The sequence below is a fragment of the Panthera leo genome, chromosome A3 (genome assembly GCF_018350215.1).
Source record: "Panthera leo isolate Ple1 chromosome A3, P.leo_Ple1_pat1.1, whole genome shotgun sequence".
Classification (NCBI taxonomy): Eukaryota; Metazoa; Chordata; class Mammalia; order Carnivora; family Felidae; genus Panthera; species Panthera leo.
The window spans coordinates 22544352-22571314 of record NC_056681.1 but is presented as its reverse complement, the minus strand read 5'-3'; the positions used below and the strand labels follow the sequence as shown (position 1 = coordinate 22571314).

General features: G+C 50.0%; 1 protein-coding gene across 2 annotated transcripts in view; it reads right to left on the bottom strand.

Annotated features, from left to right (window-relative positions):
* The window catches only part of SOGA1 (suppressor of glucose, autophagy associated 1), a 64956-nt gene that overhangs the window by 21729 nt on the left and 16264 nt on the right, over positions 1 to 26963 (bottom strand). For both annotated transcript variants that reach the window (XM_042931031.1, XM_042931032.1), the window contains exons 2-6: positions 23538 to 23762; positions 17278 to 17436; positions 5442 to 5504; positions 3576 to 4757; positions 1172 to 1312 (exon numbers count right to left, since the gene is read on the bottom strand). In XM_042931031.1, the coding sequence (XP_042786965.1) occupies positions 1172 to 1312; positions 3576 to 4757; positions 5442 to 5504; positions 17278 to 17436; positions 23538 to 23762 (1770 nt within the window). The remainder of the gene's footprint in view (positions 1 to 1171; positions 1313 to 3575; positions 4758 to 5441; positions 5505 to 17277; positions 17437 to 23537; positions 23763 to 26963) is intronic.

Genomic DNA, 26963 nt, shown 5'->3' with positions numbered 1-26963 from the left:
GGGCTGGATACTACCTGCAGTCTCTAGTGTTCTCCTTGAACTCAATGCCTAACACAGTGCCTGGAAAATTGTAACTGCTCAGTAAAAAGTGGTTGAGTGAAACAATAATCCAATGCATGCAGGTGAGTTGGCTTATCTCCTTTCCTCAGAAAATTAAAACTGAGTATCTCATGTTTTATTTTGTTTTTTTCCCCTTTTGCCATGGCTGCTTGGAAGCTCAGAGAACCACTTAGAGAGTTTGATCCATCAACTTCAAGGGAGCTTCTCCCCCTGGGCAGTTGCAGACTGGCCTTCCTGGGACTACAAAATTGCCTTCCCAAGAATGTTCACAAGAAAAGGGTTCTTAGTTTGGGGAACACACAGGGTTCTCCATGGCTCAGGAATCTCAAGGAGGCTCCATCCCATCCACAGAAGACTTTTCTTGCTTCAGGTTCATTAGGAAGCGCTGGGGGAGACTCAGTAGGCTTGAGAGGGGCTCAGAACTACCAGGAATTCCTCAAGGACCAGGGAATCCTAGAAATTCTACAGCCATCACCCACTCTAATCCTTGCATGTTACAAAGGGGAAGATACAGGCAGAGAATGGGAACATGCCCAAGGCCACAAAGCCACCATACTGGTGGGTCCCCTGAGGTCCTGAGATGTATCATCTTCTTCCTCCTCCTCCTGTTCACCTAATAGGGACCAGATTTAAGGCTTTTCATGTATTTAATCCTTTCAACAGCCCTATGAGGGATCACCTTTATTTTGAAGGTAAGAAAACTGAGGATCGGAGAGGTAAAGTGACTTATCTGCAATCTCACAGCCAGTATATAGCAGATCCACGATTTGAACCCAGTCAGCCTGACTGTAAAGATTGCTGCCTTCCTGCTAAAGAAATGAGTGGTTTCACTAAATGACATAAATTACTAAATTCCCAGTGAAATTTAGTATAGGAAAATAAAATCAATTTCTTCAAAGGAGTTTATAAGCTTTCTTTTGTCGGGCCAAGAGGATGGCCCCAACTTCCTTGTCTCCCTTTTAGCACTTGCTGCCTGGAAGCTTAGAACCAAATGGAATACACAAATACCACATCATCACCAGCTAAGCTTCTCCATGGATTGCTCAGCTTTGGGGAGGCCCCCGCCACTCTCCTCCTGCCCTCCCCCTTGCTTGATCAGGCCTAGGCCCACCTCAGAGGCGTAGGAATCATTGTCTTCAGCTCGGTAAGGCCTGAAGCTCCGGCTGGGGTCGGGCTTGGAGTCCAAGTCACCACTGCGGAAGGGCTCTCGTATCCTGGGCTCCCATTCTGGCAGGTCCCTGAAGTCAGGAGGCTGCACCCAGAGGCACAGGCAGAAGAGACCAGAGGTAACAATGGGGAGGGGCCCAAGGGGTGCCAGAAGCAGCCCCCACCCCAGGCCCCTGGGCTATAATAAGAGACTCTGACCACCCACCAGAGGGCGAGGGCCTCAGTGGATTCAGCTCTGCAGCCCAGACCCAGCCCTGCAACCACTCAGCGAGTCTGTCGAAAGGATGAATGAGTAGCTAAGTGGTAGTGGTTAGTGCAAACACTGATCCTGCGAATGTCTGTCTTGTGCACTAACCTTTTTTTTTTAATAATTTTTTAATGTTTATTTATTTTTGAGAGAGAAAAACAGACCGTGAGCAAGGGAGGGGCAGAGAGAGAGGGAGACACAGAATCTGAAGCAGGCTCCAGCCTCTGAGCTGTTAGCACACAACCCGATGCAGGCCTCGAACTCACAAACCGTGAGATCATGACCTGAGCTGAAGTGGGATGCTTAACCGACTAAGCCACCCAGGCGCCCCTCTTGTGCACAAACTTTCTCAGCCAGCCTCAACTGTCCTAACATATGTGTGGCCCTAGCTCATTCCTACCTCAAGAAGAACCAAGAGGGAGACCTGACAGGGGGGAGTCTGCTTGCTTTAAAAAGCCAGATCAAGGGGCGCCTGGGTGGCTCAGTCGGTTAATCGTCCAACTTTGGCTCTGGTCATGATCTTGTGGTTCTGAGTTGGAGCCCCGCATCGGACTCTGTGCTGACAGCTCAGAGCCTGGAGCCTGCTTCGGATTCTGTGTCTCCCTCTCTCTCTGTCCCTCTCCTGCTGGTGTTCTGTCTCTCTCTCTCAATAATAAATAACATTAAAAAAAAAAAAAAAAAAAGCCAGATCAAGCCAGATCAACAGGGCATGGATTAAAGAAATTCTGGCACAACTACACTGTGTAGTCGTCAAAAAGAAAGAGCCAAATCTCTGTACAGACATGGGAACACCCCTTCCATTGCTCTCAGGATGAAAACGCTCCCTGTAACCCAGACTCTCTCCTTTTCTTTGTCCTTGCGCACACGCTGCTCCTCCTTGCTATGATGCCTTCACACAGGCTGTTCCTTCTTCTTAGAACACTCTTCCCCAGTAATCTACCCATCTGATCTCGGCTCAGATTGAGGTCTTCCATGCCCCAGAGTCTAGGTCACATTCACTGGCAGGATATTTTGATTAACATCTTTCTTCCCCACTAGATGACAGAAGCTGGGGAGCAGGAATCATGTCTGTTTTTGTTTACCAGGGCACCTCCAGCTCTGATCACTGATCACAAAAAGTATATGAATAGCAAATACATAAGTAAATCATAAATAGTAAATCATAAGTACATGAACCACTAGCTACATTACATAAGAAAAATCAATTGTGTGGTCAGTACGTATCACATAAGACAATTTGGGTGAAAGATAAATATATGAGAGAATGCACAAAGATTTAAAAGGGCATGCCTTGATAATGAAATGGTCTAGGTCTGTCCCACTTGAGCTACTGAGCACTTGACATGTGGCTACTGAGACCAATGAAATGAATTTTCAACTGCATGAAATTTTTATTAATTTAAATTTAAGTAGCCACATGTGGCTAGTGGCCTCTGTCCTGGACAGGACTGGGACAGCACTGCTCCAGACCATTAATAGTGGTACCTATAGGCAGCAAGGAGGAGGCTTTCTTCTTTTTACCAGGCACTTCTAAAATCCTTTGTTTGTTTGTTTGCTTGCTTGCTTCTTAATACGTGTTTTAAAATCAAAATTGCAAAAGAAATAACACAAGAACAAAGGGCAACCTGGCAAAAAAAAGGGGGGGGACTCGAAATCAACCCCTATATCTATCAATGGTAAATGACTAAGTGAATTGGGGCATATTCACTCAATGAGATCGTGTCCAGTAACGAGAATGAACAAATTATTACTACATGAGACAAGAAACAAAACACTGAGGAAAGAAGCCAGGCATAAAGGAGTATGTGTTATATGATTCAGTTTATATAAAGTCCAAAGACAGACAAAGTGAATGAGGAGAGGGGTCTCCCTTGGGAATGGGGATAGTGGCTGGAAGGGGACGTGAGGAGGGGCTTCTGGGGTGCTGGTCACATTCTAGTTCTTGTTCTGGGTGATGATTACTCAAGTGTGTTCATCTTGGGGAAATTCATTAAGCTGTACACTTATGCCTTGTGTCCCTCTCTGTCCTACAGATGATTCAGTAGACAGTTTATAACAAAAAAATAATAGGGACATCTTTTTTGTGACTGGGACATCTTACCTGGAAGTCTGAGCCAAGGTCTTTGGCCAAAAGAATCTCCTTGGAGGACCCCTGGGAACCCAAGGCAGGCAGCGACGAGAAGGGTTCTGGCTGCTCCTTGGCAGAGCTCCCAAGGACAGTGTCCGCCTTCCGGGTGAAGGCATTGAGCTCCTGCTGGAGCATGGTCAGCCGCACCAGGATGGCATGGATGAGTTTGGTGTCCCTGGGACCCTCGCTGTTGTCGGGGGCCTCGTGCAGCCGAAAGTCAGTGCACTCGTTGTCCAGATACAGGCGGAGGCCGGCTGAGAAGCCATTGGCATCGGCCACCAGGACATCGATGGCCTTGCTGACCAGGGCGGCCTGCTCCCTCAGCCCAGGCAGCACCTCGGCCTCCCTGGCTCTGCAGAACCGGGCAGCATGGGGGCCGTGGGCCTCGCCAAGAGCAGCGGGCACACATTGGGCAGAGTCCCCGGCCTCGGCGTCCGTCTCCAGCATTGGCCGTGTGCTCTGGCAGGAGGCAAGGTCACAGCGCTGGAGGTTGGAGAGCAGCACCCGGTTCTCATACTGTAGCTTCTTGACCTTGCCGCTGAGCTCACCGATCTGCAGCTTGGCAGCCGCCAGCTCCTCCTGCGAGGGCTCACTGAGCACGGAGCAGCTGTCCTCTGACAGCGTCACATCCAGCTCGTGCTCTGAGCGGTATTTGGCCAGCTCGGCCAGCAGCAGCTTGTTCTGGTCCTCCAGCTCAGCTGAGGAGCGTCGGAGCAGCTCCGCCTCCTCCTCCACAAACTGCAGGTGTCGCCGCAGCTCCGCCAGGCTTTCCCCGCACTCGCCGCCGCCCAGCGCCGAGAAGGCCAGGCGCGCCTCGGAGCCTCCGCAGCCGCCGCCGTGGTCCTTCATGTCGTCCATCTCCGCCCGCAGGCCTCGGTTTTCCACCTCCAGCTCCACGATGCGGCGGCTCAGCAGGTTGGCTTCCTCCTCCACCAGCTTCAGGTGCACCTTCAGCTCGGTCTCCCGAGAGTGGGGCGCGTCGGCCAGCTCCTCGGCAGACAGGGCACTGTCCAGATCACCGTAGAGCGAGCGGTATTTGAGGAGCTCCTCCTTCATGCTGTCGTTCTCCTTGGCTAGCTTGGTGAGCTTCTTGCACATGAGGGCTGACTCCTCCTTTGCAAAGTGCAGCTGGCACTTCAGGTCCGCACTGTCCTCCTGGGGCCCGATGGGCACGGGGACAGACATGACCCAGGAAGGTTAGTGTTGTGAGGCTCAGTACCAGCCACAGCACTTCGGGGAGCACCAACTATGTGCCAGGGACACGGGAATGAATCAGACAAGGCCCTGACTCTCAAGGAGCAGGAGTCCAGAGGGGAAGTAGAGAAGGAGATCTTGACACTGCAGCAAAGATGGAGCACCACACAGCCTGGAGAGTCTAGGAGGGCTTCCTGGAGTAGGCGGCATCCTGCCAGGCAATGGTTGCTACTACTACTACTACTACCATTACTACTATAGTTTCCTCATCTGTAAAATAGGGCAATAACACTCCCTTCCACACAGAGGCATGGAGCGGATTAAATGAGATAATGCATGAAAAGTGCCTGGCACCCTTATAATCCAGGACCACTAGAGGCTAAGTGTATTCTATGTCTGACCTATGCTACACGTAGCACTTTATCTATCTGCCCGTGTGAGAACCATGGGCTCAGGGCATGGTTTTGGGAAGTGAAATGGGCATCAAAGCTAAGAAAGTGATAAAGAGGAGGGCAGGGTAGAGGCTGGGGAAGGGTGGGCACCTCTAGGGACTCCCCCGGCAATTTGGAATTAGGCCTCGGACCTTCAGATTAAAACCTGCCTGCGGGGGCTGCGATGGGGGCTGTGGGAGCTTCCGGAAAATACCTGCACCGAAGGCTTCTTGTCTGTCTTCCCCAGAGAGCGAGTTCCTCTTTTCTTCAAGGAATGCTAGAAAGCAATTGGAAAAAAAAAAAAGAGAGAACAAAAAACCTGAAATTTCATGTGGTTGATGTGCATCAAAGAGTAGCCACGGGGCCTAGGGTTCCACTGAGGGACCCCCTCCCTGCCCAGCCCAGCCCAGCCATGTCCAGGCCTTCACCAGTACCAACCACCAAGCCAGGGGGGCCCTCAAGACCACCCAGTGGGCCTGAAGTGCTTGAGGAGATGACTCTGATCACACCTGCCCACTTTCTCCCCTTTCTCCCACCCCTCCATTATGATCCAGTTGGCCTGGGCCAAGACCCAGAAATCCGGGTTTCCATTCTTTGTCTCTCTCATTCATTCACCAAAGATTTCCTGAGTACCTATCACGTGCCAGGTACAGCTAGGCATAGAGTACACAGCAGTGACCAAGTCAGACAGGGTTCTTGGGGGGCCTGCTGTGGTGTTCCACTCAGATCCTGCCTCCTTGAACTGGGGCACTTGTTCTCCCAACTAAGACCTCAAAGCTTAGTCCCCTCCCAGTGATGCCATTGGCTGAGGGAAGCCACCTCCTCCAAGGTCATGTGCCCTCCCTGGAGGGAGCCCACTTGCAATGACTGGTCCATAGCCTCCTGCCTCAACTCAGAACAACTCTAAATAGCCATCGGAGCTCCAGAGCTCCCCCATGAGATTGGCCAAGGCCATTGGTGTGAATGCCTGAAACTCCTTGGTGGTGTTATCTCCAAGGGGACTCTTCCAATAAGCACGAAAATCTCCACTTCAGGGTCCATCCTGTCCTCATGGACTTTAATTCAGAGTGCATACTAACAAAAAAATGCATATAGGTAAAACATCACGATTACCTGGGAGGCCTAGCAGTCCCTTGGTAAGGGACTGCTCAATTTTTACAATTAAATTGTAACTTTTCACGTAAAATTACACTGTAATAATCATAATTCAAAAATCAAGAACTGGTAGGGTGAAAATAAACTCTTTCTCTCTTTCTTTCTTTTTAGAAATTGATACTTTTAATTACATAAGCAAATTCTACATGTGAAAAAAAAAAACACCCAGGGCACCTGGGTGGCTCAGTCACCCAGGGTTAAGTGTCTGACTCTTGATCTCAGCTCAGGTCATGACCTCATGGTTCAGGAGATTAAGCCCCACATCAGGCTCTGTGCTGACAGCACCCAAACCTGCTTGGGATTCTCTCTCCCTCTCTCCCTGCCTCATGAACACATGCGCGAGCTCTCTCTCTCTCTGTCTCTGTCTCTCAGAAGGAAAGAAATAGGGGCACCTGTGTGGTTCAGTTGGTTAAGCAACTGACTTCAGCTCAGGTCATGATCTTGTAGTTCAGGAGTTGGAGCCCTGCATCGGATTCTAAGCTGACCACACCGGAGCCTGCTTGGGATTCTCTCTCTCTGCCCCTACCCCTGTTCATGTGCGCGCTCTCTCTCTCTCTCAACATAAATAAAATAAATAAATAAATAAATAAATAAATAAATAAATAAAGGTTCTCTTTAGATATTATGAAAATTATGAAAAGGGGCGCCTGAGTCAGTTGAGCGTCTGACTTCAGCTCAGGTCATGATTTCATGGTTCGTGGGTTTGAGCCCTGTGTCAGGCTCTGCTCACAGCTCAGAGCCTGGAGGCCGCTTTGGATCCTCTGTCCCCGTCTCTCTCTGCCCCTCCCCTGCTCGCACTTTGTCTCTCTGTCTCTGTCTCTCTCTCTCAAAAATAAACAAACATGAAAAATAAATAAATAATTAAGAAAGAAACAAAGACGGAAAGAAAGACCCTAAGAAAGTAAAAGCATAAATGACTAACTGGGGAAAAAAAATTTGCAACTTATTTCACTACAAAGGGTTAATATCCTAAATACATAAAGAGCTTCACAAAACAGAAAACAAAAAGGCCAACAAACCTATATTAAAATGTGCTAGAGACGTGAAAAAATGTACACAAGAAAGGTAAATGACTTGTAACCATAGGAAGATGCTCAACCCTATTCAAGACAGAGAAATGCAAATTACAACACGGGATGGGGGGGTACCTACGCGAGATACCGCTTCTCACCTATCAGACTGGCAAAACTCCAAACATCTGACAACACATTCTATTGGTGAAGCTATGGAGAAGTAGGAAAACTCCTATATGGCTGGGAAGAATGCAAAACGGCACAAGCCCTATGGAGGGGAATTTGAGAAAATGTTACCATAATTTTTACTAAAGTTTCTTGATGTTTAAAAAAGTCACTCAGATGCAGAAGTCTACTGAACACTCCATTCCTTCCCGTGAGAGGGATGGTTTACATTAGTAGTGTATAAAACCACACTTCGGTTGCCTTTGACTTTTTCAAGTTCAACAGGTATTTTTTGAGAGTGCTCCCAAGGGTTTGTTTTTATTTTTTTTAACGTTTGTTTGTTTATCTTTTTAAATATTTATATATATATTTTTTAAATTTTTTTTAATGTTTATTTATTTTTGAGAGAGAGAGACAGAGTGCGAGCAGGGGAGGGGCACAGAGAGAGACACACACACACAGAATCCGAAGCAGGCTCTAGGCTCTGAGCTGTCAGCACAGAGCCCAACGCGGGGCTCAAACTCACGAACCGAGAGATCATGACCTGAGCCGAAGTCGGACGCTTAACCAATTGAGCCATCCAGGTGCCCCATGTTTATTTACTTTTAAGACAGAGAGAAAGACAGAGTGTGAGCAGAGGAGGGGCTGAGAGAGAGGGAGACACAGAATCCAAAGCAGGCTCCAGCCTCTGAGCTGTCAGCACAGAGCCCGACGCGGGGCTCAAACTCAAGAACTGCAACATCATGACCTGAGTCGGACACTTAATCAACTGAGTCACACAGGCACCCCACTCCCAGGTGTTTGAATACATGGCTCTCCCTATGCCCCCATCTCTCATACCCATCCGTGAAGGTGAGAAGCACTGACGTAATCCAAGCCCCTGAAGCCCCCATCTCACTGAAGGTGAGAGAGAGGCCCCACAGCAAATCCATAGCTGACCCGGGACCAGTTCTTGACAGAGGTTTTGATCTAGTTTCAGACTTGGGAGGAGAAAATGTGCCTTCTTTGATGAGGCTACAGTGGAGGTAGCACAGTGGTTCTCAACCTGGGTGCACATCAGAATTACCTGGGAGAAGTTAAAAAAAAAACCGATGCCCAAGGTCCCAGAGATTCTGATATTAATCGGTCCAGGGTAGGTCCCAGCCATGAGATTTTTAAATAGCTTCCCAGGTGATTCTATCTCGAAGCCCAGGCTAAAACCAGAGAGCCAGGGAAATGAACTCCAGCTGGGGTCTTAAGTATATCTTGGAGCCCAATCAAATCCTAAAGGCACCTTTTGAAATGCAAATGAGGCAGGAAGACAGAGGCTGATATTTCAGACGCAGGGTGCCAAAAGCAAACAGCCAGTATTTGAGAAGGGCTAATCTGGGCTCTTTCAAAAGCGAGGATGACAAGGTAGGAAATGGGGCGATACCACAAAACAGGTCCCCCCACAAAGAGCCCCTCCCACAAATGGCGCCAGGAAGGGGGTGCTCAGAAGGACACCCAGGCATGGAGTGAGTGGTGAGGTGGGGGCTCTGGGGAAAGATGGTCAGGCTTGCAGATCCAGATCTGCTTATCACAAGCTGAGTGGGAGAGGCTGTGGCCTCAGCTGGGAGCAGAACTGTGGCAACCCCACAACACTGAGTTTGCGATCCTGGGCAAACACCTTTCTCTCCCTATAAAACTGAGCCTCTTCAGGTAACCACAGCCTCTTCAAGCACAGCAGACACCCTGGAGAGAGGAAGTGGGGTGACAGGAGGGGGAGGGGGCCACCACGTATGAAGGAATGAGATCATATAAAGCCTAAAGCCATGAAAAAGGACAGAGGGGAGTGAGATTTCCTGACGACGAGGCAAAGTCTCTGAAACATCTTGGTAAGAAAAAGAAGGAACTCGCGAAACAAAACCCACAACCCAAATGTCCACCAACTGGTACATGGATAAACAAATGTGGCATATCCACACAAGGGAATATCATTCAGCCATTGAAAAAAAAAACAACAAAGTGCTGATATTTGCTACAACATGCATGTGTCTTGAGAACATCATGCTAAAGTGAAAAGCCAGTCACGAAAGGCCACACAATGTATGATACTATTTACATAAAATGTCCGTAATAGGCAAATCCACAAGTAGATTAGTGGTTGCCAGGGGCTGGGAGAGGCAGGAGTGACTGTTGATGGGCTTGGGGTTTCTTGTTGGGGCGATGAAAATGTCCTGGAATGAGAAAGTGGTGAAGGTTTTACAACTCTGAATATCCTAAAAAACCACTGAACTGTATACTTTAAAAAGACAAACTTTATCGTATGTAAATTATATCTCAAACAAGCTGTTATTAAAAAAAAACCTAGAGCATGTTACCATTGTTATAAAAGGTGTGTGTGTGTGTGTGTGTGTGTGTGTGTGCGTGCACACGCACATATATGCACACAGGGTGGGAGAAGGTCTGAAGAATTTATACCAGGCTATTTACAATGAGAATACAGTGAACTTACACTTGGCCCTCTTCCCCCACATTTTTTTAGGAGGCAGGGGACACAGTCTTCCAGTTTTTTTCTTTAAAAATTTTTTTTCATTACAAAATACTTTTTAAAATAAAATTTTAATATACAAAAATAAATTTTCACTGTTAATCTATACAATGCTGACAAATCAGAAGCCCCCCTAGGCATTCTTCTTCCCAACCTGAGGGTGACCACAGGCTGACAGCCAGCTGGAGCTCCTTCTAGACCTTCGGCTCTGTGTTTAAAATACTGAAATAGATGCTACCCTTTTAGACTTTCTTTCCTTCCTATGTTTACTTGACTCTGTGATCTTTGATTTTTATAATAAGCACCTTAAGCAGAAGAAAACCCAAAACATCCAGCATTTTAAAAAAGTCTGTGTTCATACTACATAATCTGCATGTTACAGAAACCATGTACACAATATAATCCCATCTTGACTTTCTAAAAATACACAGAGAAACACACATTGTATGAGCATGGAGAAAGGTCTAAAAAGATACAAACCAACCTGCTAACCATGGGTTAAGCTGAGTCGGGAGTAGAATTGAGGGGGGTGGTTAAGAGAGGAAGCTTCCTTCTTCGATTTTATGTAGGATTTTCATTATTTCTATTATTTTGTGGATAACACGTTCACACAGTCCAAACTTCACAAACCACCAAAACGGGGGTGGGACACAAAAGGGGGTGAAGGGGAGTGGCCACATGGGCTTCCAATTATGGAATGTATAGGTTGTGCGGATGCAAGCTCCAGCACAGGGAATATCGTCAGTGGTGTTGTAACAGGATTGCATGGTAACAGATGGTAGCTATGCTTGTGGTGAGCACAGCATAACTACAGACTTGTTGAATCACACTACGTTGCACATCCAAAACCAATGTAACGTTGTGTGTCAACTATACTCCCCCCACCAAAAAAAAATCACAAAAAGGAATACAGTGAACCCAAGTCACCAGTTTTACTGCCCAAGACAACCAATACAACCAGTCTGATGTACCCACCCTTAGAGGGATGCTAGGTATGCATTTATGGGCTTTTGTAATGATATTTTTGCTTCACTGAGCTTATGTTAGGGGAAGAAAATGCATATATATACATATATACATCTCAATATGTGTGTGCGCATATAAATAGAAAAAATGGATTGGAAGTATATGCCCCTCTCACCCAAATAATAGTTTGGTAATTATTCAGAGAAATTCCCTCTGAATATTGGTTTTCAGGTGAATTTTTTCTTAAAAGGACTTATTTGTATTTTCTAGTCTTTCTCTACCAAGCGCATATAACCTGTCGGGTAGAGGGGGGAAATCACGTTAAGATATTTTTAATATGCTTTCCCAAGAAAAGTCACTGGGCACCTTTCCAACAGGCAGAGAGAAAGCCCTGAGTGGCATGAACCTCACCAGAAAGGGAGGGAAGTGGGCAGAGAAGACAGAGCAAAGCAGCAAACCCTTTCAGGACAGGAGTAATTCCAGCCTTTTCTGGTTGGAACAGACCCTTTCCTCCCCACCTTGTCTAAGCCACTTGGGCTCCCACACTACTCTTCGGCTCTGGAGGGAAAAACAAGGCAAGCTCACAGAGCCCAAAGACCTCCTACTCTCTGCAGAGCAGCAGCTGGCCAGGCGGCCTGGGGGGCTGCAGTGCCCCTCAAGGGAGCCAGGGCCTGTCAGAGACTCTTTGTGGAGCCCCCAGGAGCAGATGTTCTGGCCCCGGGCCTCAGGAGAGTGGGAAGGAAGGGGCAAGACAGGACAGTCCCAGGCACCAACAGGAATGCCGTCGCTAAGCGACGGACCCCGCGGGCACATTCTTTGGCCTGGCACACATCGGGGGCTTCCCCATCTACCAGCAACTCACAAGGCCACCTTTGAGCAGCCAGGGTGGCACCTCTAAACATCCTTGGTTTAATGGCTCCTGGTAGGAGCATGAGCTATGTCCTCCCTTGTCCTTCTCCAAAGACTAGTAGATTGTGTCCCTGCACCTCCAGCCCGCACAGAGAGGCTGCCTGAGCACAGCTTGGAGGGGCCCCCTGCTCTCTAACACCTTCCCTGCTTCCGTGCTGCCAGGAAACAAAGACCAACCTTCAGGGAATAAAATGAACCTTCTGCCAAAACAACTGGGCAGATTTTCACCAAATACGGAGGGGATCTTTGAAAGGGTCTCACTGAAAACACAGACTGTGCTGTGTGTGCAAAATTTACTCTGGGTGCATCTCAAAGACCGAGGCATTCTTCCTCCAGAGCAGCTGAAGTGGCTAGACAGAGGCCGAATGGCTCCTGGTTAGGGAAGACCATCTGAGGGGAGGAAGCAAAGACTGATTTAGACATAAAACCCAAATCAGAAGTCACTGGGACACACACTGCCAAGCGCATGTGTTGATTTGCAATGTAACTGCTACTTCCATGGACAAGTGGCAGTTCAATAGACAGCACCTGGGTAGGGGCAGCAGAAACATTTATTTAAGGTAAATGCTGCTCCCAACACACAGCCATCATAGCAGCTAAGGGTAATGATGATAATGATGATGCTAATCAGTGTTCACCAAGTCCTTCCTCCCTGCTAAGCACTTTACCTGCCTGTCTCTGAGAAGCAGGGATTAATATTCCCGTTTTATAAGTGAACAAACTGAGCCTGGAGCAGTTATGTGATTTGCCCAGCATTATTACAGTTATTTCCAAGTAAGTGGCAAAGCCAGCTTTCAAACTCAGGCCCGTGTGACCCCAAATTTCAGTGTGCCCTGCACCACACAGACCACGGCCAGGCTGCATCAGAGGATGACGCCAGCAGAACCAGGATTTGAACCCAGGTGATCTGACGCCATGGTCAGCACCCTGCGTACCCCATCAGAATGGGAATCAGGACGAGAAGCCTGTGCCAGGGACGGAAGTACTCATTCGCTGAAGGGAGCAGCATCTTCGGAGGTTCTGAAAACACAGCAGGATCCTAGGAAGGTACCTAGATAGGGCGAGGAGGGCAGGGCAGCACCGTAAGAGTCGGTGTGACTTTGGGAGACAAAGTCCTGGGTTAGAATCCCATCTTTGTCTTTCCCCAATACCACCTGTATGCAGCAGCCCACTCCTTGGTATATATCCAAGAGAACTGAAAACACACAAAACCTGTATGCAAATGTTCATAGCAGCATTACTCATACTAGTCAAAAGGTGGAAACAACCCAAATGTCCATCACCTGATGAGTGGACAAAATGTATACTCATACAACGGATTATTATTTGACCATAAAAACGAATAAAGTACTGATACATGCTCTGACATGGATAAACCTTGAAAACATTATGCTACGTGAAAGAAGCCAATCACAAAAGATCACAAATTGCATGATTCCATTTGTACGAAATGGCCAGAATAGGCAAATCCATGGAGACAGAGTGTGGATTAGTGGTTGCCAGGGGCTGGAGGGAAGGGGGAATGGGGAGTGACTGCTAACAGGTACGGGGTTTCTTTTAGAGGCAATGGAAATATTCTAGATTTAGATAACGGTGATGATTGTACAACATTATGAATACATTAAAAACCACTGAATTTGACACTTTATGTTTAGATTTTTTTTAAAAATGTTCATTTATTTTTGAGTGGGGGGGGGGGGCAGAGAGAAAGAGAATCTGAAGCAGGCTCCAGGCTCTGAGCCCCACACAGGGCTCGAACTCATGAACTGTGAGATTATGACCTGAGCTGAAGTTGGATGCTTAACCGACTGAGCCACCCAGGCATCCCTGAACTTGACACTATAAATGGTAACTTTTATATTATGTGAATTGTGATATCACAATGAAAATACTGTCAAGAAGAGTACCACCTATAAAATGAGAATAACAATGTATGTTGGGAAGCTGCTGGTTTCACAACATGAGGAGGTATATAAAATGCCTGGTGAGGTGCCTGGTACGGAGCAAGCATTCAGACACAGCGGCTATATTATAATACATCACGTCAACACTGAGATTGGCTTTCTGCCTAAAATACAAGAAGGGGGAATGGTACTGGATGAGGGGGAGGCTGGTGTTACGATTCTTGAGCTGCAACCCAGCTGGGCAACAGTGCCACCACAGAGTGCAGCTAGGGCTGGCCACCCTCCCTTCTCTATAAGGAAGAGCCATCTCCATGGCAACCACATCAGCTCAGGCCAGGGCTCCTGTTCCCAGCTGGGTGACGGTATCGCCACAGCAACCTGTCAGGATGGCAAAGGCAGATCTGGATGACGGGACTCCAGCAGCTCTGGCAGAATTGCTCAGGGACACTTATCTCCATGGAAACCACGTCTGGAAGGGGTGGGGAGAAGGTACTCGGCAAACAAACACAGGGCCACACCCCCTTGCCCAGATCCTGAGACCCCAAGGGGCATGCCGGGGAGCACCAGCAGGCCTGACATGTCTTCAAAGGGGAAGCGAACCAATGTGTCTTGAGCACCTACTGTGTGCCCAGCACCACATAGGGCTCTTTACCTGCTTGACTACATTTAAAATGTAACAAATAATCCCCCTCCCTAAAACTCACCTTACTACAGCATTAAAAGAATACAAAGCAAAGTCATTTCCCCATGCTATTCCCACCATCTCTCCTTCCTCAGTCAGCGGATTTTCCTCCAGACTTTTGCTATGCGTTTACACACACACATACATGCTCCAAAACCAGTCTGCTCTGTTATCAAAATAATTGGCGGGATTGCATAATATATATAGCTCTCTCCCCTTCTTTTTTAACTACATACCTTAGAGATCTTTCAACATCAGTACATATAGCTCTACCTTATTCTTTTTTTTTAATTGTCCTAAAGTATACACAATATGAAATTTACCATTTTTAGTCATTTTTGAGTACTCATTTCAGTGGCATTAAGTGCATTCACTTTGTCAAGCAACCGCTATTCATCTCTAGAACTTTTTCATTATCCTAAACTGAAAGTCTGTACCCACCGAACACCAATTCCTCCCTCCCTCCTCTCTCCAGCTCCCGGTAACCTCTATCCTGCTTTCTGTCTCTATGAATTTGACTACCCTAAGTAGGTCTTATAAGTGGAATCATAATACTGGTCCATTGGTGGCTGGCTCATTTCACTTAGCATCACGTCTTCAAGGTTCATCCAGGGTGGAGCATGTGTCAGAATTTCCTTCCTTTAAGAAGCTTTACCAATAGTCCACTCTATGTACATACATTGATGGACATTAGGGTTGCTTCTATTGTAAATAATGCTGCTAGGAACACAGGAGTACAAGTATCTGTTTGTGTCCCTGCTTTTAATTCTTTTGGGTATATATCCCAAAGTGGAATTGTGGGTTCATATAATAACTGCATATTTAATTTTTTGGGGAATTGCACTACGACTTTATTCCTTTTTTAAATATTTATTTATTTTTGAGAGAGAGAGAAAGAGAGAGAGAAAAAGCACAAGCGGGGGAGGGGCAGACAGAGAAGGAGACACAGAATCCGAAACAGGCTCCAGGCTCTGAGCTGTCAGCGCAGAGCCCGATGCGGGGCTCAAACCCACAAACCGTGAGATCATGACCTGAGCCAAAGTCGGACGCTTAACAGGCTGAGCCACCCAGGTGCCCCGCTACTTTATTCTATTTAACTTCTTCACAGTGTTCTACGGTTACCCAATCTTATTAATGGTCATAAACAACCGCATTAGCTGGGTACTGTTATTATCCCGATGTCACAGATGGAGAAACTGAGACTTAGAGGGGGATGCGGCTTCAGGGTCTCAGCCACATCTCTGCCAAGGAAGGGCGGGTGAACTCAGGCAAGCTGTCCCTCTCTGAGCCTCAGTTTCCTCTCCTTTACAACAGGAACACGCTGAGCTCCAAGGCACTCTCTGAAACTGTCTCCCCTTTCCACACTATCAAGGGCGGCAGCAACAACATGTGTGAACATGGTCCCCAGTGTCAGGGGCCAGGCCATGGGGGGCAGGAGACTTCCCGAAGGAGGGGGCCTCCCACCCAGCCCTGGAGCAGGACAGGGCTCCGCAGCAGCCCTTAGCAGCCAATGTCCCATCTCCACACTGAGAAGCCACTGGCACACCACACAACATGCCCAGGAGGAAGGGCAGCTGATGGACTGTTCTGGCCTCAGGGCTGTGATGTCTCAGTCCTGGAACACTCTCATGTCTGCCCTCAGGGAAGGTGAGGGGTGTCCCAGAACAATGTACTATCCTAAGATACCCTCGTGAGCAACCAGATAGCTGAGACCCAGCTGTGCCTCTGTGGTCAGAAGCCCTCCCCACCCCTCACCGGGCCATCTGGAGCACAGACCCCTGCATTCTGGAGGACTCTAGTCCCTAGCGGTCACCTAGGCTGATGGCTTTCCATAGGCATTCTGCAGAGCCCACAGGACCCCGTGCAACCTTGAGGACATCCCTCCTTCTCTCAGGGGCTGTTTCCTCACCCATAAAATGGGTATAATCACAATCTCATTAGGCCTTGATGAAAATTGTTCAGAAAAAGTGCCTAGCATGGTACCCAGCACACTGCATCCCCAACACACAGCAGAAGGCAGAAAGTACGCACGAGTGGAAGACTCACGTGAACAAAGGGAGAGGCTGGTGCTTGGGGGCCACATTCAGGAACCGAGTAATGTCCCGAAATCTGTGTCGAGACACTGGCCAGAGGCCCAGCCCCCCGCACCGAACTTTACACCAAATGGCAGCCCCTAAATCATGTCCACACAAGTTACCCCAGCTAGTCCTCACAACAACTCAGGGTATTATTGTCTCGTTTTGTAGATAAGGAAACCAAGGCAGAGGGCCAGGCCCCACGGTGGGTATTGTGGAATGCTTTTGCAGTTCATCTTCCCACAGTTGCACGGTTCTTTGGTGGATGACTGTCTCCTTCATTAGCCTGTGGGTTCCCTTTTTTTTTTTTTTTTTAATGTTTATTTATTTATTTTGAGAGAGAAAGCATGAGCAGAGTAGGAGCAGAGAGAGAGGGAGAAAGAATCCCAAGCAGCCTCTACATTCGGCATGAAGCCTGACATAAGGTTGAATCTCACGAGCATGAGATCATGACCTGAGCTGAAATCAGCAGACACTTAACGGACTGAGCCACCCGGGCGTCCCTCGCCTCTGGGCTCCTTGAGGACAGGAACCGGTGTCTCCCATTCACCATTGTGTCCTTAGTGTGCATGACTGTGCAGACGCAGAGGTTCCAGAGACCCTGGCTAGGGGGCTGGCACACGCCCACCTGCCCCGGCCTGGCCCTGGCTGGGATGGGCGAGCCCTCACCTCTCTCGGCCGTTCCAGCTCCGTCTGCAGCACCTGCTTGGCCAGCTCGGTCTCGATGAGCCGCTGCCGAAGCTCCTCGTTCTCCTCCTCCAGCCGTGCCCGTTTCTTCTCCACTGTCTCAAGCTCCTTATGCAGCCGCACAGAGATGTCCTTAGAGACCTGAACAAGGGTGGGTGATGAGCAGGGACCGCGTGGCCTTGTCTGCAGAGCAACCCCCCAGCAGACAGGGTCTCTCATCATCCCCACTTAGCAGATGAGGAAACTGGGGCACAGAGAAGATACAGGGGTCACAGAACCAAGAAACAGCAGGAGCAAAACCCAAACCCAGGCACCCTGAGTTCCTAATGTCTATATCACAGTTCAGTCCCCAGAAAGCTGTAAAGGCCCTGCCTGTTCTTAGCAAGGCCTTTTCATTTACCTGAGGCATTCGGTGCTTCTAATTCTCACAAGAGCCTGTGGCAGGGCCAGAAGCTCATTTTATTTTTGTATTTATTTTTTAACATTTATTTATTTATTTTTGAGAGACAGAGAGAGTGTGAGTGGGGGAAAGGCAGGGAGACAGATGGAGACACAGAATCCAAGCCAGGCTCCAGGCTCCGAGCTGTCAGCACAAAGCCCGATGCGGGGCTCGAACTCACAAACTGTGAGATCATGACCTGAGCCAAAGTCAGATGCTTAACTGACTGAGCCACCCAGGTGCCCTGGCCAGAAGCTCATTTTAAAGGGAGGGAAGTGAGGATGCCTGGGTGGCACAGTAGGTTAAGCATCTGGCCTCGGCTCAGGTCGTGATCTCACAGTTTGTGAGTTCGAGCCCCGCATCGGGCTCTGTGCTGACAGCTCAGAGCCTGGAGCCTGCTTTGGATTCTGTGTCTCCCTCCCTCTCTCTACCCCTCCCCCACTCATGATCTGTCTCTGTCTCAAAAATAAATAAACTTAAAATTTTTTTTTTTTGTAAATAAAGGGAGGGAAGTGAGCATAAGTGGAAACTAGAGCAAGATGGGTGGCCCCAGAGCCATCTGAATCCCATCTCTGCCAGTGACCAGCATGTGATCCCGGCCAAATCATTTCTCCACTCTGTGCCTCAGTCTCCTTAACTACAAAATGGGTGCAATAATAGCAGCAACCTCGTGGGCCCAACAGGAGGACTGAATCAGCTATTGCACAAGAAAGCTCGGCCCTGGGCCAGCACAGTGAGTGCTGGGTGAGTGGTGAAGCCATACATGACCTGCCAGAGGTCATAGTGTGACCCTGACCCTGGTTTCCAATCGTTTGGGCTACAGAACGCGCTGGAAATGACAAAGGGTGGGCATATGTCCAAGTCATCCCTACAGAAGGGAGCTAACAGAGCTGCAAACTCTAATCCTAGTGACAGGGCTCTGCAGCAAAAGCACCCCATTTCCTGGAGGACACCCTGGGGGTCAAAGGCCAGGAAAGGGAGCCTCTGGGGATGAGGAAGTCCCTTTTGCGCTGGCAAATCACAACTACTCTGAAGTGGTCCAGGCACTGCCCTTCGTTGAATACCTACTGTGTGCCAGATTCATTCCTCTTCACTCCATTGCTGTCTGAGGCTCAGAGCATAAGTGACTCGGCTCAGGGTCATGTAGACCAAGTGTGAGCTGAGCTGGGGGGGGGAGCCCCTGGGATTTGCCTGAGGGGCCAGCATGGCCAGGGCTCTGAGAGCGGTTCCAGGGCTTTGCCAGCAAGAGGTATGTGAAGGGCAGACAGCCCAATGCCCCATGCCTGCCAGGCTCGGAAACAACTATGGCACCTCCTCCGTGCCGGAAGGGAAGAGGGCCCTCCCTGGCTCTGCCCTCTGCCTGGGCCCAGGCCCAGCTCGGCATGGACCCTTTGGCAGCGTGAGAGGCAGGCCAGGAAAAACAACGGCCAGAGAGGAAACTCAGCACTGCCTTCCCCTCCCTCTGGTGCCCACTGCTGCTCCCTGCCCCTGAAGATCCCCAGGGACAGCCGGAAGCTGGTCCCCAGCCTCCCTAGGCCACCAAACTTTCCTTGTCTGCCAAGTGGGATGAGCAACCCCTCAATACCAGAACAAGAACTTTGCAGGTAGGGGAAAACTAGATCGAGTCTGATTCCAGCACTCTGTGTGTGTGTGACCCACAGCCAGTTTATTTATACATTTGAAGTCTCTTTGTGGTCATTGGTAAATGGGGTTGATACAGCCTACTCCCAAAGGCTGCTGTACGGAATAAATGACATAGTCCTTGGGTTGGTGGCTAGAACATCAAGAAATATAATTTGTTAAAGCATTGTCAGGATCACTGCTTCACCTCTGTGCGCTGATTTTATCGGATTTTTTGGCCCAGTACCCCACAATCTCCCTCTTGTGTTTGGTGTCAGGGTTTTTACTGGTGTTCAACCCCAGGCTCTTGGCTATAGTCCCCGGTTTGGGGCTATTAGGTCACCCAGAAAGCCCCTGTCCTGATCAATACTCCATTCATTCATTCATTCATTCACTCATTCATTCATTCATTCATTCATCCATTCATTCACTCATTCATTCATTCATTCATTCATCCATTCATTCATGCTGCTTAGGCCCCAGGGGCAGGAGTGGTGGGGCACAGAGATCAAGGCCCCAGACCATGCCTGGGCTCCTTCACATCTCTGTGTCCCGGCAGCAGTGCGGGGTCTGGTACACGCTAGTGCCAAATAAACACTTGTTGGAGAACAAACAAACCCCCCAAAGCTCCAAAAAGCGAAAAGGGAGATGAAGGAACAGATGACTGAAATATGGGGAGCTGCACCTACTGCTCCCCTCAACCGCCCACCCCACCCACTGTCCAGGGAGGGCTGCGTCCCTGACTGGTGTGAGGGCTCAGCGGCTGGAGGCTTCTCTCCTACTTATGCTCCCACTTGGAGCCAGCTCCTCTCCATCCCTGCCATGGCCTCAACCTGGGAGGCAACACTCCCCACCAAGAAGACATGATCCGTGTGGATTCCAAGATCCTCTTGGGTTTATAAATGACTCTATTGATTTCATCCCTTCCATGAGTCCCCAGGCTCCTTCTGCTCCATTCGCCACATGATCTCCTTCCCCATTTGGCCCCCGCCCCCAAGAGTTGCAATGTCAAGAAAGCCCAACCCCAGGCAGCTTACAGAATTCCAGCGTGAACAAAAGAGCCCTTAACTGCAGATCCCACAGAACCCTGGGTCCCCCGTGGAGGCCCATGGGAGCAAAGAGCATGCATGTGGCCTGGAGGGCAGGAGTCTGGTTGCCTCAGCCTGTCCTTTCCTGTCTCTGAGCCTCAGTGGTCCTGGGCGCCCTTGCCTCTCACAGGTGATTTATAGAATCAGCTGTCACTTCCTGACACCATGTGCCTTTCAGGGAAGGGCTTTATTATCCCCATTGTGAGGTTCGGAAAGGACAGGTCACTTGCCCAAGGTCACACAGCTAGAAAGTTACAGAACCAAGGTTTGAAATCAGGTGGGTCAACTCTAGAGTCCTGCTCTCAACCTGAACCTGCTTTTGGCCCAAAGCTTGAAGATATGTTAATATCAGCACTAAAAGTATTAACAACAAGCCCAGCAGCGGGCTCACCGTGTCAGATGCTCACAGGGCTCCCCCCTGCTTGTCTCATTTCATCCTCTTAGGATCCTCCCAACTACTCCCAGGGTAGGGGGGCTGAGATACCACGGGAGGTGAAGCAGCTGCAGCTTCCGGACACCAGGGCAAATCCCCAAAGCGCAAACAATGCGCTCAGCCATGAGGTCACTGTTTACAGCACTGAGGCCTGGCTCCTGCCAAATGCAACCAGCAGCCATCAGACCACAGGCCCCCCTGCTCATGGGCAGACCTCTCAGCTCATGGGCCTCTGGCTTCAGGGTGTTCCTGTCCCTGTCACTCTGAATCCTCAGGGAGGGGGAATGGGGCCTGGGGTCTGGGACCCTGCATTGTGAACAGACTCTCGGGGATTCTTATCCACAGGCTGAGATTCTGGCCTTCCCTTCCCTGCCCTTGTCCCCAGCCACTTCACCTCCGAGTGCCTTATAAGTTCTTCTCCTGAACAGTAACACCACAACCAACATTTGCTCATCTGCTAGGGGAGCACCCGGAACCACAGTCTGTGGTCAGCACTCTCTTTACTTGAGCTATGTCATTTTATCCTCACAAAAATTTCTATAGGTGGAAACTAGTTTTATCTTCCTTTTCCACATGGGGAAACTGAGGCTCAGAGATGTGAAGGAGCTCTCCAAAGGTTACACACCAAGCAAGTGGTAGAGCAGGTCTTTGAACAACTACCACGCTGCCCTCCACATGTTGAGCCATGTTCCAGCTGAGGTTCAGTGGGTCCTGCAGGCTGGGAGGACCACAGACAGAGAGCCCAGGGGAGGGGGATGCCAAGGCCTGAGGTTTTATTCATGGTGCGCTTTCACCAAAAACCTATCTGCTCGATAAAACCACTGGAACTGCAAAAGTCCTATAGATTTGGCTGCTCTAAGCCCCATATTTAACAGAAGGGGAAACTGAGGTCCCAAGAAGTGGCCCCATGCCAGTCGGGGCATGGGCCAAGGAGCTGACAGAGCAAGTCAGAAGTCAGAGGGTCCGGAGAGATACCCAGCTCTGGGGTTGCGGGCGGGGGAAGGGTCCCCACTTGGGCCCATCAGGCCCTCCCAGGAGATAGCAAAGAAGTCACAATTCTGAGAACCCCCTAAAGGCCGGAGAACAACCCCAGCACATGGGGCAGAGTGTGGTGGCCAGAGGCATCTAGCCCAGGCCTGAAGGGATGAGCTCAGCGATCCAGCTGCAGCGGCGGGGAGAAGAGGGAGGAGGGGGGGGGCAAGTTGGATGCTGATTGGCTAGTTCAAATCCCAACAGAAGGGGTGGCTTCCCCGAGCCCAGAGCTCAGAGATCCCCCCCTCCCACACGCACACCAGCTGCTCTCAGCTCCTCCCAGGGAGGCACTGGCCACCCAGTCAGGGCCTCCTCCCTCCCTCATCCCTCCCTCTAAGGCTGACTCTCTAGTGTACCGACCCCAAATACCCAATCACCTAGGCCCAAATCTACTTCATCTGAGCTTCCCCAGCTGTTCCTCATCCCACACTCCCTCAACCCAGTGCCTGGAGTTTGAATATTTGTGCAACCCTTTGTCCCGGGGGCTGCCCTGTCAGGTAGCTTTGGCCGGGGAGACAACCTTTCTGAGCTCAGTTTCCACATCTGCACAACAGACCTATAACCCCACTGTGCATGTGCAAAGACAGTCTGCGATGGGAGCCTGCCTGCGCTGGTTGGCTGGCCGGCACTCACTGTTTATCTCCCCTGGCCACTACAGACAGAGGTCTCTCCCTCCAGCATTCCTCCTCTCCCCTCCTGGTTCAAGCCCACTTCTCCCACAGGCCTCAGTTCAGAAGTCACCCCTGCAGGAAGAGGCCCTTGGGCCCCCAGGCTGCACCAGGTGCCCCCACCCCCAACCGCTACATTCCCCTGAGTTCTGAGAGCAAGAGACTGGGCCTGGGTCCCCACTAAGTTCTCAGCCCCCAGACCAGGGCCCACACACACAGACAGGGTGGACTGCTCTTCTGGAGGCCCCTCTTGCCAGCCTCCAGCCCAATCCTCTCCTGCTTCACAAGGCAGGGAGGCAGGGAGCGGGGCAGTCAGGCACGGGAGGCTGATAAGCCTGCACTGGACCAATGACACAGAGTGTCAATGTGACCTTGAACAGGTGCTTCCTTTCTCTGAGACTGACTTTCCTCATCCAGAAAATGCGAATAATAATAGCTAACATTTTTGAGTGCTTACAGTGACATTTTACCTATATGATCTCTTCTAACCCTCATAGAACCCTGTGAGGCAGGGGCTGCTGTTATACCCATTTTCCAGATGAGGAAACTGAAACTTAGGCGACTTGCTCAAAATCACAAAATTAGGGCATATTGGAGTCAAGGTTTAAACAAGCCCTATCCAACTCCAGGCCTTTGCTACTCATTAGCACAATAAAGAAACCTCCAGGGACAGTGCAGGGACAGGGCAAGGACAACTCCAAGCCCAGGACCAGGTGTGGGAATGGCTCCTGTTAATAGGATTCATATTTATGATATCACGTTGGGACACTCCTGGGAAATGGGCTGTCGGTTCACCAGGGATCCCCACTCTGCAGATGAGCAAGCTGAGGCCCAGAGAAGTGGTGTAACTTGCTCAAGCACACACAAGGAGCGAACTGTGGGCTGAGCTGGGCTCCACTTGGGCTTGTGCTCCCAACTCCAAGAGGGGTACCTATGAGGGTGGGGGGAGGCCCAGAGCTCACCTTGACGTCCTGCTCCAGCCCTCGGATGAGCTCTCCATCCACCTGGCCTGTCTGAGCGGCACGGAGGCTGCGGCGCTCAGCCTTGCGCAGCCGGTACTGCAGGATGCGGCAGGTCTTGCTGGCCTGGTCCAGCTGCTGCCGGAGCTCTTGCAACTGGTACACATCCTCCTCCATGTAGACATCCCGCATCTCGAGCATCTCTGCGCGCAGCTCCTCGATCTCATCCTGCAGCGGGGGGAGAGGCGGTCCGGTCACGGAGCTCGTGGCAGTGGCCTGTATGTCTGAAGGCAGGCCACACCCAATGCTCTCCCAGGTGCCCTGGGGGCCTGGGTGTGGTAGGCTGAATAATGCCCCCCCCCCCCCCCCCAAAGATGTCCATGCCCTAATTCAAGGGACTCTGCAAACGAGATTAAGGATTTCGAGATTGGGAGATTTTCCTATATTATATGAGGGTGGACCAATGAAATCATAAGAGTCTTTATGAGAGGGAGGCAAGGGGATCAAAGTGGGAGAAGGTGACATGACAACAGAAACAGAGGTTAGAGGGGCGTGCTCTGAAGATGGAGGAAAGGCCTCAAACAGGCTGCCTCTAGAAGCTGGACAAGGGAATGGATCCTCGCCCAGAGCCCTGCCATGTGGCCTTGCCAAGGTAGCCCTGCCAAAGCCTTGATTTTCAGACTTCTAACCTCCAGAACTGTGAGATAATAATCTGGGATTGTTGTAAACCACTCAATTTGTGGTAATTTGCTGTAGCAGAATAGGAGCCTACCACACTGGGGAAGCAGGACAGACTCATTCAACGAGCATTTGTGGGCACCAACCATGTGCCAGGCCCCCCGTGCCAAGCGTGGGGGTGGGAAGGGACGGTACTGACCAAGACTAATGTGCCCCCTTCTGTATCTTCTGCATGGAGCCCCAAGTCTCACTGGGGAGACACATGATAAACCAACAAATACAAAAAATCCAAATACATGGCAAGAAACAAAAAAAACCCCACCTGGCTAATATGCTAGCGTAATGGGGAAAGGCTGTGTCCAAGGACGTGATCGGGGCAGCCATCTCCAAAGAAGGGACATTTGAGCTGAGGGAAGAAGGAACGGCCATGCAGAGAGACAGCCAGGGAGAGAGGACTCTAGGCAGAGGGTCCAGAGTGTGCAAAGGCTCAGAGGCAGGATAGAGCTCAATGGGTCAGAATACAGCAAGGTGGCCAGGGTAGCTAGAGGGGGGATAAGCTGAGGCTGGGGAAACAGACAGGGGTCGGCCATCTAGGGCCCTGAGGGGTCAAACAGAGTTTGGGTTTTAAATAGAGGGTGTTGGGGGATGACCTCACTTCCCCGGGGCAGCTCCTGACCACCTCTGTCACCAGCTCCCAGATGTCCCTCACTTCCCCTTTGTCACCATGAGCACATCTGCAATTCTTTAATAGTTTGTCTGTCACACATACTGTGAGTCTCTGGGGGGATACCCCACGTCTACCTCACTCACCGCAATATCCCCCACGCCCAGCACGGGCCTAGCATCCCACAGGCTCCCAACAAATATTAACTGAATGAGTAAATGCATGTCCGGTTAGGTAAACAACCCCAAAAATGACATAGTAACATGAAACAATCATTAGAGTGTAAGGGGATGAGTGAGGGAACCCAGCAGAAGAAATGGATTATTATTATGTCTAATAACAAATGTGGAAACTGAGTCACAAATGGAAATAATACCTACTCTTAGGATGATTGAATGAATTAACAAAGATTGTACACTAAAAAGGGAAACTGAGTCACAGGGGAGGCATGATCCGCCAAAGGCATCCCTGAAAAAGCACCTAAGGACGGTACTGATGGGGGCAGGGGAGTGGGTCCAAGAAGCAAAAAAACAACTCTTCGGGCCCTGGAGATGGACACAATCTGGAGAGTGTGCTCACCAGCCCTTGAGCCTTTCTTTCCCCGCAGAAAATGTGTGGCTCCCTACGAGGGCATGGCCTGGGGCTGTCCAGTGCCCCCCTGAGACTGGGTGGGTTGGTTTAATTCAGGAGCAGGGTCAGGAAGAAGCCAGTTCTTAGTGTGAAAGCTCATCCACCGGACTCCTGTGGACTATTTCTCAAATGGTTCTGAACTCAGGAGAGGAAGACGGAGGGAACAGGTATCTGCTTCTCCCAACTCCGTAAGATACTGTCCTCTTCCCACCATCAACCAAAGGGCTTAATCCCCACTTGCCGCCACGGCCTCTGCCCCAGGGATGGCTTCAGCAGCAACCCCCAAAGTGGATGATTCTGCCTACACCAGCTGTAGGAGCGGTCACCTCACCAGGACCCCAGCTCCACCTCCGTCCCAATACACACACAGACTCACTGCCACCATGCCAAGTGGACAGAACTAAAAGTGGAAAAAGAGGAAGTGGGACAGTCAATGATCACACCAGTCAAAAGAAATGAGGAAGTGAGGGGTCCACACGCCACTTCAGCCAGTGGATTAAGGAAGCATAAGGGAAACGGCACTCAGGAAGTGCAGGTCAGTCAGCTAAATCCAAGCTAAACCAGCCTCCAGACGAGCCTGTGTTCAAGCCCCCACCATACTATTTGCTAGCGTCTCACTTCTTCTCACTGCAGTCACACTGACAGGGCCTGGTGATCGGGAGCATAGGGAGGTTTGAGCGGACCTGAAGCTCAGGATCAACCAAGGAGAAGTGCAGGGAACATACAAGCTCATTAACGTTGGGCTGCATTAACAGATGTAGGGCGTTTAAGTCATAGGAGGTGACATCCCTCAACACAGGACTACATCCAGGGCGCTAGAGTCATGTGGGGGGACCATTTATTTTTTTAACTTTTAAATAACTGATTTTTCTATTTATAAAAGTAAACAGTGATCCTAGAGACAGTTTTGAAAATACAAAAAATGTACATCACTCATAATTCCTCCACCTGGTCCTAAGTCACAGTGGCTCTCAAGGTGTGGTCCCCGGACCAGCAGCATATAACCATCACTGGGGAACTTGTCAGAAATTCTCAAACCTTAGCGGAGACCTAATGAATCAGAAACTTGGGGGTGGGCTCACCAAGTGACTCTAATGCAGGGGGTTTCCTTCCAGTCTTTTTCCTAAAAGGGCCAGAGCCATCTGTGGCAGCACCACAAGACCAGGGCCTGACACAGAGCAGGGACTCAATAAGCATCTATTGAAAACGTGAGCGAATGAATGATTTCTCACACGAGCAGCTGTCTCTCCAGGGCCTGCCCTTCACCACAGTCAGTTTCTGGAAACGCAGGATGTTGCGTTCATGCCAGCTCCATCTCTCCACGGGGCTAAGGGGGGCCCAGGAGCTCGGGGGCTCGTCCCAGCTGCAGGCAGAATGCGGGTCAGCCCCTCCTGGCACGGCCCGTGGAAGAGAGCGGGTCCACAAAGGCCGGCTTGTGGCCCGCACGGGCCGGGTCT